The sequence below is a fragment of the Nannospalax galili genome, unplaced genomic scaffold (assembly GCF_000622305.1).
Source record: "Nannospalax galili isolate Female #2095 unplaced genomic scaffold, S.galili_v1.0 scaffold365, whole genome shotgun sequence".
Lineage (NCBI taxonomy): Eukaryota > Metazoa > Chordata > Mammalia > Rodentia > Spalacidae > Nannospalax > Nannospalax galili.
The window spans coordinates 1,385,999-1,397,853 of record NW_008353234.1 but is presented as its reverse complement, the minus strand read 5'-3'; the positions used below and the strand labels follow the sequence as shown (position 1 = coordinate 1,397,853).

General features: G+C 38.0%; 1 protein-coding gene across 1 annotated transcript in view; it reads left to right on the top strand.

The window, feature by feature from the left end:
* Positions 1 to 5,510, top strand: part of Cdx4 (caudal type homeobox 4) — a 7,674-nt gene extending 2,164 nt beyond the window's left edge. The window contains exons 2-3 of the mRNA XM_008850476.1: positions 4,044 to 4,189; positions 5,304 to 5,510. Coding sequence (XP_008848698.1) covers positions 4,044 to 4,189; positions 5,304 to 5,510 — 353 coding nt within the window. The remainder of the gene's footprint in view (positions 1 to 4,043; positions 4,190 to 5,303) is intronic.
* Positions 5,511 to 11,855: the final 6,345 nt, after the last annotated feature.

The following is an 11,855-nucleotide window of genomic DNA, read 5'->3' as shown; positions in this document are numbered from 1 at the left end:
AGTTTTGTTTTATATATATATATATACATATATATATATAATCTTAGAACCTTCTTTGGGAAATTCTGATTCCAAAAGAAGTTGAGAAGAGGCCTCCTAAGCCTGTGGCATCTACATTTGTTAAACCCTCAAACCTGATTTTATAATGCTTCGTTTACAAGATTTGCTCTCTGGTGTTTACAAGAAGCTTGGAATTGACTCTTGGCAACTCATCAGGATGAAGTATTATAAACTTCAGCCTTTGTTTCATTTTAATTTCTTAGATATTAAAAACACCCCTTTGCTGCATTCTTATAGCCCAGATTGTTATTCACCAACAGTTTAAAGAATATGATGAAAATATGCATAAGTACATACTATGGCATACATATAAGTAATGTTTTGCATAATTTCTGGAGACTCATGGACTCACTAAGTCTCTTTCAAGATATCAGGTATAAATCCCACAATAAAATGAATTTGATCACCCCACTGGACATCCTGGACCAAAATGTACTCATTTATATGCTTAGCATGCAGATCAGGTGTTAATAAAATTTCTTAAATTAATGAATGAGTGAGACCCTCCTAAATTTTCCACTCACTTTGCTGCATTGTAGGAAAACATGGTTTACAGCTGAGAGGAAAATGGGTGAACACAATGGAAGTAGCCTTTTTCTGAATTAAGGCATTCCAATACAAGTTTTTTTCTTCCATTACTGAAGATATGTTAAACAAATTTAAGTTAAGGATTCTGTGTGTATGTGTATAGCTGGACAATCAGCTATACATTTCATAGTGATCACTATAGTATATGATTTCCAATGAAGCAAGGGGATTGGCATGTAGAATGAATAAGTGTCTTCCAGATGATCTGACTTAAAAGTCAGACTTTTTATTTCTACATAGTTTTCTAAGTATTCTATTCCAAACACATCTCATTTTAAAACTTAAATGAAAATGTATCTTATTCAAAAGCGTGTATAAGAAGTTAAGTGTTTGAATGCAGTATCATATTTTAAACATTAGAGCAAGTACCTTTTTGTCATTGTTTTCTTTTATACTGTTTGTGGCCCTAAGAGTATTGGCCAGGTAGTATCCTAAGCAGAAGTGGAAAGAGGTTTTCTTATTCACAAAAGAAGGGGAATAGGAGGAATTAATTTTGATTGATTCTGATTAAGCCACTCAATACTCAGGAAATCATACTTAAGTAGTTTTATTCAATTAGGACACTTAATAAATTGAATTGCTTAATAACTCTTGAGGCTTATCTTGTCTTCCTTTGCTTTGCTTATTTTGTTAATTTTTCTTAATGAATTTGGATGACTTTTTAGCTAAAAGAAGTAAAGAATTGCCATTCTATCATCTCAATAGTGTCAATTACACAGGAAAATATTCACTTTGATCAACTTTACCCCACTGCCATCATCATCATGATGATCCTAGGTTTGTAGGGTGCTTTTCTGTCTAGCAGCACTTTTTCAGCTAGTCTCTCCACTGAACACCATTCCAAATACACTTTGGGTGACAATACGTTGTTATATGTGGTGACATTGGCTTACAAACTTTGTGAGCCACTGTCTCCTGAGTAATGGGAAGGATTCAATCCATCTTGAACTGTGGAGGTGTTTGTATAAGTCTTGGTGGAGGAAATTATGAAGTTCCCTCTTCGGAGGACTGGAAGCAGCTCTTTAATAAATTTTGGACTTTATTCCTTTCTTAAATTAACTCATAATAACTCATAACAGTGGTTGAAAAGGAAGTCCCTTAGTCTCAGAAATGTCATTGTCTTTGCAAAAAAAAAAGTATAGTTTAAACAATAAAAACAAGTACTCACTGTGGTTTGTTATGTGTTTCTTAGTGTTCATGTAAGACATCATGCTCTACCATAAAGTGTCCAAAATGCTTTACCCATTTCAGGGGAAGAAGGGGGTGGGCACAGTAGAAGACAGCAAAAGACAAGGGCCAGGAAATTTCTATTTATTCTGCTTTGTAAACTGTGCAGGTAGTATATCCCCCTGTCTTCTTGGGGTTTTAGGTCTTATCTGTCAGATTGGGGCTACAGAGCCTTTTTCACACGTTTGACTTTGATATGCATCTAGGCTCTTCCTTGTCCTTCCTTTCTTCAGGGGTTATATTGCCGGAAAGGGTGAGCATTTTCATGGCAAATAAAGAGGCCTGGTCTTGACTTTATTGTCCTCAGAAGAAACTACAAGAGGGGAATTTATGACCAATGGGGGTGGGGAAGGACCTCAACCTTTCCAGAGTTCTTGAAGTCTGGTTATATTTACTGATTAATTTACTGAGCTGAAAACACGGGCACACACAGGTTGAATTTTAACCTCTCTGCCTCAAGTTAGAATTTAAAGACTCAGTCACTTTTTGATCAGGAGGGATTTTATGAAATAGCTCCTCAAATATGTATTTTGATTCTAAGATTTGAAGTTGTGAAAAGAAATTAAACTTTGGGTTTTCATTTTTGTCCTCCAGTATACATTCTGTCTTTGCAATATGCCAACAGCCAGACCCCTGATTTCCTATGTTTCTGTACGGTTTCAGGAAACTAGCTTGAAATTTGAGTCTTTGAGGAAGATTCACTGACTGGGACTTAGGGCTCATCATCTTTCATTTTCAAGAGAGGGAATTTTTGTTTCCTTCGGTAGTCCATAAGTTATTATGCCATTTAGTTGACTCCTAAGCTAGATCTGTTTCTACCTCCAAGTCCCCCCTCCCCCTTCCTGGAGATGAAAGGGTGTCTGACATTTGTTTAGGGCTTGTAAATTCCAAACCAATTGGTTGGTGTTTCTGAATGTAAAGAGGGTTCAGGATAGGATCCAAAGCTATGTAGCTCCTTTGTTAGGCCTGTGCTGCATCTTAACACCTCAATGGAGTTTAGGGACCCACTTTAAAGAAGTCTTTGTCCCACAGATCGCCCCCCAAAACCTCAGATCAAAAACAACCAGAAAAGATCAGAAGAAGTCTCTAAAAGCCACAGAGAGAGGAAAATCATGGAGGGGGTTAGAGAAACTGAAAAGAAAGGGAAACTTCCTAATCACTTTTGGAAAATTTGAAAGGAGGAATAAACTATTTGAAGGAGGGCATGAAAAATTAGTTAAATGTTGTAACACAAAGCAAATGTTTGGATATCTTTTCAAGGGACATGGAATACTCACTTTATTCTGCTTAAGTCAACACCCCCTCCTTTCACCATTCACTGTCCACTTGGGAATAAAAAATGCCTTAAGATTCCCACAGAAAACTAGTATGTTTTCTAATAGATAATAGGAGCTGTTCTGAAACAGAATTTGCTAAATAACAATAAATATTTTCTTTTCAAATTACTGTATAAATCAAATTCTTTCTGGGTAGTTTATATAGCTCTAATGTCAGGATCCCAGACTAGTTTGCCACACTTGGGTATTCTACTTCCCAACATGTTTAAACTGCAAATAAATCTAGCATGCTTAACTGGGAATCAAAAGCACATGCTTGGTTCCTCACTCCTAAGCTCACTGGTACAAATTCACTTACCTAAACTGAGCCTCAAGTTCTTTATTTGTACAATGGGGAGAAGACATTTTCTGTATAGTTATGCAGGGTAGATAAGGTACTTAAGAGGAAATAGTTTGAAAGAACTGTATAAAATGTAATGTATAATGGATGTTGCTATTACTGTTAATGCTATTCTTATATGCAAGTGAGCAAGGAATGAAAACCATGGGTGTTTAAGTATTTTAAATGTTTTGTGATAACAGTAGGTCAAGAGTAGAATAATTTTGATTTGACTGAGCATTTTAGAAGAAACACAAAAAAAGATATTTTTAATATACAGAAAAATGATAGACCGATGTTTCTATTTACAGCCAGCTAGATAGAAATATCATAAACCATAGATAATAATGTATTTAATGGAGAAATAGACTTGACATATTTGGTTTAAAAATGTGTTTGCCTTGTATTTTAAAGTATCAGATGAAGTTAAGAAGAGTGATTATGATTCCTTCAACCAAAATAATCTTCAAGGAACAGAATAAGATTAAATGTTATGCTTTCTCTTCCATTAGGGAAAACCAGGACAAAAGAAAAGTATCGTGTGGTTTATACAGATCACCAAAGGCTGGAGCTGGAAAAGGAATTCCACTGCAATAGATACATCACCATCCGGAGAAAGTCAGAGCTGGCAGTTAACCTGGGCCTTTCTGAAAGACAGGTATCCCAGAAGTATACCAAACATGTCATATACAGTCATTTGAATTGACTGAGGTTTGGGGAAGTCTGTTAGCAAGAATGGAAGCGAAAGAGAGGATGGAGGCATTCTCCAAGCACTCCTAAACCCACTTTCATCCTACTTTGTCTCCCTGGTCAGTGGATTTATTAATTATTGAATAGGTGGACATCATGAGTGCCTGGGAGCAAGAGATGGAGGAGCACAAAGATGCAGAGAGATTAGCAATCCAGTATAATTTGTCAATCAAGGTAGAACTTGATCTGGTTCCTCAAGTAGTATCAACCAATGTGGGAAGTAGAGATTTGGCAATTGTCTGTCAGTCAAACTACAAGAGAAGCGGAACATAAGAGTGGCTACACAGTCTGTTTTTTCTTTTATTCAGGACAGGAAACATAATCTTCTCTGGTCTACATAGTCTCATGGTGTCTGCCTCAAATTTAGCTTACTGTGGGCATCAATGAAGATTAAATTATAGCAAAGACCAACAGCTTCCATTTGTACAGACGTAAAAATTACATGACTACTTGGTTATTTTTCACTGATATTCTAGGGGTCATTCTGGAATCCCAGAGTTCTATTATCACATTATCTCAGCACTTTGCATTTCAACCATGTGTAAGCATATTAATATAACTCTGGCATTATTTTCCAATAAGAGATATATAGTATTTCAAGACCTTTGTTCATGTAGTTCTGTGTTGTTAACCTTTTAATATTAGGAAGTTTCTGAGTGACTGATTGCAATCGCCTTTGCTATTTAAATCCCTCTGTTTTATCGGCAGTTCTCAGCATCACTGCATAATGACTGATTTCTGCTTGTGCAGCAGAGTATGTGGGTGAAGTATAATATAAAGCACTCTGCATGCAGAGTCAGTATTCCTAGACTTGATTTCAGTCTCATTTCTTACAAACCAATTGCCCTCTCTGAGCCACAGGTTTTTCTAAGTTGTTCAATGTGTATCCTTCACAAGGCCTTTGTGAGGCTTAAATGAAGTGATGTGCATGAAAGGGCTTTGTAATATCTGCATGGGCATAGTCACTGTTAACTTACATTCAGTATGTTGTGCCATTAAGTACAAAGCATTTTGTGTTTCAGGTGAAAATCTGGTTTCAGAATCGCAGAGCCAAGGAGAGAAAGATGATCAAAAAGAAAATCTCCCAGTTTGAGAACAGTGGAGGTTCTGTGCAAAGTGACTCTGGCTCCATCAGCCCCGGAGAACTGCCTAACACTTTTTTCGCCACTCCACCTGCTGTCTGTGGATTTCAGCCAATTGAGATACAGCAGGTTATAGTCTCTGAATGAAAAAAAGAGCAGAGAAATGGAAGTGTCCTTCCTTTAGCAGTGTCTCTTTGATCTCTAAAATGTCAGCAGGGGAGTTGGGACAGAATGTAATTCTTTATAAGGCAGTATTCCAAACAAGTGGACCCACCGTGAATTGGAGCTATTTCAGAGGACTCTTACTCTCAAAAATGCCTGTTACATGCTATGTTGTATGTTACGTATTTAGGAAGCTCAATAATAAGCTATATTTCTTAAAACCTAGAATCACAAGCCCTTGTAACTCTGTTCACAGTTTCAGAAACTTGTTTATGAACAGACTGTAAAATATAGTTCTGCCAAGGGGAACATTTGTGTATGTGTACTTGTGTATGTGATTTGATGCTCAATGTATTCTATGGCATTTTTAGAAGGTAGGAGTAAGGTAAACAGAAAATTCTCTGTCTCTAGAGACTTTCTCAAGTGTGTAATTCATAAATGAACAGTTTTCATTACAAGATCACTTTTTAAAATCATCAGGCAGTGATTCTGAATCTATTATCACGAGATAATAAAATAAAAAGGATCATTTTGTCCCTCCAATCATGATGGCCTGACATCAGTTACCTAATCACAGAACTTCTAACATGGGGTATCAATTTCAATCTTGTCAAAACAATGCAATCAGACTAAAGCAATATAAGCCAGGTTAGTTGAGTCATTACCAAATCAGATCTTCATTGAATAGTATAAACCCTCCTGCCTTTCCAAAAAGCTGCAGTTCACAGATTACAAATACACAATTTTGGTAGGACTGCAGTGAAGAGGGTGGCCTCAAGCTCTTGGTGTGCACATATCAAAGAGGCTAAAGTCTCAGCTTCCCTTTTTAAGGTACATTTTTACAGTTCTTAAGGGCATCAGAATTTTGAGCATAATTACCTGTTTGAGGGTTGAAAATAAATGTATTTTCCCACTCCTTACCAAAACAAGTCTCAGAAAAAGGGTTCACATTACATGGCTCATGCTGAAAAGACATAATTTAGTGCTGAAAAGATTTAAGGAAAGTCAGGCATGGTGGCACACGCCTTTAATCCCAGCACTAGGAAGGCAGAGGCAGGTGGATCTCTGTGAGTTCAAGCCCAGCCTGGTCTACATAGTGAGTTCCAGGACAGCTGGGGCTACAGGGAGATCCTGTCTCAAAAAGACCAAAAAAAAAAAAAATTAAGGAAAATCTTTCCATCTTTGACCCAACTTCTTGGAAATATATTCATAGCAAGATATTTATAAGAAAGGTATCAATTGCCCCATTTTACGCATAAGTAAACTGAGGTGTGAAGAATCACTTTACAAAAACATAAAGCAAGGCAACTGTGGATGGCAGTTAGAACCCCTGTGTACAAAGGGTGTCTTTCCTCAGTTTGGACTGATAAATTCAAAGTCATTCCTAATAGAGCCCATCCCACAAAAGATATACCTTTGACTATGATAGTCACATTTACCCAAGAGTTGCTCTTTCCTGCTTTAATACCATTGTTCTACAGAAAAGAAAAATTTCTGTATTTTTTCTGGGCTTTTTGAGACAAGGTCTCCCTGTAGCCCCAGCTGGCCTGAAACTCACTATGTAGACCAGGCTGACCTCAAACTCACAGAGATCCACCTGCCTCTGCCTCCCAAGTGCTAGGATTAAAGGCATATGCCACCATACCCAGCCAAATTTCTGTATTTGTATGGATTCTAATTCACTAGTTTTCTAAAAAAACGAAAAACTGGAGTAAGGTTCTTAATAACATGTTACAGCCATTTCCTCTAAAAAGACATGCTTATTCTTTGAGTCCTGAGAAAAATAAGCACCCCCATGCTTTATGGTTACATTACAGTGGTAAATGCTGGAGGTATGTAGACAAAAAGATAAGACCAAAGTTCAAAGGTTGCACTTGAAGTAGGCTTCAATAAGGAAAATTTCTTTCTGGTTTGTGGAGAGCTGGGAGGGGCAGCACAGTTACGAAAACATGCCAAATGGCTGACAGTGTTGTGTAGTATAACTGGGATTGTGGAGGATTTTCTTTTTTCCATTACTCTTCAAATTTATGCATCATGTAATATGAAATAAATGATTCCTTAAGAGACATCATTTATTTTCCTTCCAAATATTTTTATCCTTAAGTAATTTGCAGACTTTAGGATATTCTTTGCAATTTATTCAGTGTCCCAATATTACACTTAATATCCTTGATCTTATCTGAGAATTTGTGTGCAGCTATAGTGAAGATCACTGGGAGGCCCTGGCTTGTTTCCAAATAAAGAAGGAAATAAGGCCCACGGAAAGTTTTCCACTCTTGGCTTACATCCAGAGAATGGTTCGCTTCTCTTGTTGAAACATTTTAATGTTACCAAGCCAAGTCAAGAAGTGGTCTAGTTACCCTATATTGCTGTGATGGGTGTACTGGCGCATGCCTTTAATCCCAGCACTTGGGAGGCATTGCCACTGAGGAGGCAGAGGCAGGCGGATCTTTGGGAGTTCGAGGCCAGCCTGGTCTACATAGTGAGTTCCAGGACAGCTGGGGCTACAGAGAGAGGCTGTCTCAAAAAGAAAAAAAAAATACTGACTAAAAACAACTTGGAGAGGAAAGTGTTTAATTTATTTTACAACTCCTGGGTTATACTTCCAGGGGGCTAAGGGCTGGAGCCTTAAGATAGGAGCTGAAGCACAGACCATGGAGGAATGCTGCTTACAGGCTTCCTTCCCTGACAGGTGCTCAGCCTGTTTTCTTATACAACACAGGACCACCTGTCAGGGGTGGCACTGCCCACACTGCGCTGGGCCCTCCCACATCACTCAGAAATCAAGAAAATGCCCCAGAGACATGATCACAGACCAGGCTAACGGAAAAAAAATTCCTCAACTGAAGCTCCCTCTACCCAGGTGTATCCAATTGACAGCTAAATCTATCCAGCACAAGAAGGGAGTAAGACAGCAAGGAGGGAGGGTGCTGGAAGTAACAGTAACACATGGCATGGTAAATATGTAAGAGGTGATGAGCATTCTGGAGCACATCCTGTGTGTATACATATATCAAAATATATCAACTTTGTACTTTAAATATGTACTTTCTTGTATGTCACTTATGTTTTTAAAATGCTTCAGAAGGACAGGGGATGTATCTCATTTCCTAGAGTTCTTGCCTAACATGAAGCCCTAGTTCAGTCTCCAGCATTGCATAAATGGAGCATTTTGACCCGTACCTGTAGTCCCAGACACAGGATGATCAAAAGTTCAAAGGTCATCATTGGCTACATAATGGGTCTGAGGCAAATCTGCCCAACATGAGACCCTGACAAAACAAAATGCTGGAAAAATAATTACAGCAGAGTGATTACAACTCTGTTGAAAAGAAGGAAAAACAAAGAAGCTAAGGAATCATTAGAGTGTTTAGTCTATGTGTCAGTCTCCAAAATAGGGATTATTTGTTCTCACACTCAGAATATAGTTCTGAGGAGGGACACAATTGACAACTACTAAGTCTCTCATAAAATGGTAATAGATGCAGAGAGCAGGGGGAGACCTGGGTATGTGATCGCTAAGTTTTCAAAGTGACAGTACAAAGCAAAGAAGTCCTGTACCGTGTGTTTTCAGGGGCAATATTATGAATTAGTAGTAAAAGCACATGGTTCAGGATATGCTACAAAAATAGTAGTAAATTGAGAAATAAGACCTGGGGTTCTAGTTGTACTTAATCATGTAACTAAAGAGCGGTGTGATTTTTTGGTTAGTCAGTTCACCAGTAATAGTCTGTTATATCATCAATAAAAAATCTGTGGATTTAGATTGACTTTAAGAGTTTATTCTCATTCTGACTTCTTATGACATTTGAGGACACCCTGTTTCCTTTTCCCCTTTCTCCAACACTACAAAATTTCTGTCCCTCCCCACCCCTACTCCCACTCCCTGCCCTGTATACACACACACACACACACACACACGGGGGGGGGTGGAGAGAGAGAGAGAGAGTGTTTTTCAGGCTAGGAGATTTGATTCAGTACTTTAGTCTCAAAGTCTCTTAATGTCTTCCAGAGTTTATTTTTTTGGAGTTCCCAAGTCATTTTCATTTGTAAAATATTATGGATTTTGAGCTTAATTTCAACTATTTCTGAAACTCTAGTCTGTGAATGTCTAATTAAAATACAAATGCCATAGAAAGAGATAGATACTTAAACTGTCAGTCATTTCTCCAATTCCTCTGAAAAGCAGAAAAGACATTATGTGCCCCTCCTAAAAGACTTGTGTACATCTTAATCCCTAAAAATGTTCAACAATACCGTACATGCCCAAAGAAGATCTTGTTCTGGTTACCTGGCTGGACCCTAAACACATATCCTTATCAGACAGAGGTAGGATGTTTTAAACAGAAGAGAAAGCAATGTAACCTTAGAGGCTGATACTAGAATGATGAAGTTAAAAGTTAAGGAATGCCTAGAGCCACCCAAAGCTGGAAGAACCAAAACGGAATTTTCCCCTATAGAGTTGGAAAACCCTCCATCCTTTGTTAAAATATGACATAAGAAAGAATCGCTCGTGGAGCAGTATCTACAAAAATGACAGAGCAGAAACTCCAAAGGCCCACACAGAAACAGTCAAAAAATGCATTCACGAACTGTCAGAATCAACTTGATCAGAACTTTGAAAAATAGACAAACGTTTACCACAACTACATGAATGCTGAATCAAGAAAATGCAACTTTAAACTGTAGGAAGCTTATGACATTTTTATTTGCTCCTTCCCTGTCCCCTACCAAACTACAGTCTTTAAAATGAAAGCCCTGAGGGCTAGAGAGATGGCTCGGCAATTAAGGCTATTTGCTGCTCTTGCAGAGGACTTGGGTTCAGTTCCCAGCACCCACATGGCATCTCACAACCATGTGTAACTCCAACTCCAGAGAATCTGACACCCTCTCCTGGCCTCTGCAGGCACACACAGACACACACACACAAACACATGCACATACACACACACACACACACACACACACACACACACTTGCTTACAAAGACCTGTGTATGTCCTAATCTATTTGAAACCTACCTGAAGGGCTGATATAAAATACTAGTCTTCATTTTGCCTAATTCAGAACTCCATTCAGTGTGGAAGATGGTGGGTATTACTCAAAAACATTTTAAATTAAGCAACAATCCAAGGCTACTTATAGCAAAAATAGTGGCTGAATTATACATTAGAATGACAAACACGTAGAATGAAAAATTTGGAAGAGAGTTTCTTTGTGAATTAGACATTCAATATTATGTATGTATTATGTATGTGTACAGAGGAGTTTAGAAAATGGCAAAATGATTAGGGGAAGATGGATGTTAATAGAAGAACTAAGGAGTTAAGTGTCCACTTTGAGCTAATGTAGAGGTTCAGCACAAACAAAAAGTGAAGAGTAATGCAAAACTCTTATAGTCTCTCTTCACAGCCAAAAAGGCAGCAAGCACCCAGCTTCCCTTTGCAAATACTGAGCTTGAGTTTTTTTTTTTTTTTTTAATTTAGTCCTTAACACTGAAGGAGCCTTAATATAGAGCCAATTTGTAAAGAAATAGTGTCCCTCTCTCTCCCTCCCTCTGTTTCTCCCATCCTTCCTGCTGTCCCCTCTCTCTCTATACCCTCTCCTCTTGCTGTCCCCATCTTTCTCCTTTTCTCTTCTCCTGCTGTTGCCCCCTCTCTCCCTCCCTTTCTTCTTCCTCTACTCCTGCTATCCCCCTCTCCCTGTTTTTCTCTACTCCTGCTACCCTTCCCCCATTGTCTTCTTCCTTTCTTCTTGCTCAGATCAGTCTCTGCCAAAGCACTGTCTGAACACAAGTTAGAAGAATAGAGACTTCAGAGGCCCATTGCAAATAATAAAGGCTTTATAAAAACAGCTTGGAAAAGTATTAAATAAATAGCAACAGCTATTACAAGCAACAGAAGCAAAGGCTTAAGAGGGGTAAGAATCGAATTTCCGTTATTCAAAGTTTTAAGTTTTCAACAGAAACTACTGAAAACAAAATTATCAGGACATTATGACCCATACTTAACAGAAAGAATTAATGCATACTGTGCATGAGAAAGTGTGGACATCGAGCAAACTTTAAAACCACTAACATAAAGAAGAACTTTACTTTATTACTGAAATGCTCATAATTTCCTAAAGTACCTGGAAGAGAATTCTGAGGCTTTGTTTACTGTTAAGTGATTCTGATGTGGCTTCTTCTTAGTCGCTTTAGAAAGTTATAGAGAGCTGCTGATGTTCACTTATGCTTGAATTTCTGTCACATATTTTTGGCCTTAGTCCTGTTGTACAAATGATGTACTATGAAAATGTTAATGCATAACCAAATTGGTGTTCATTTTCTTT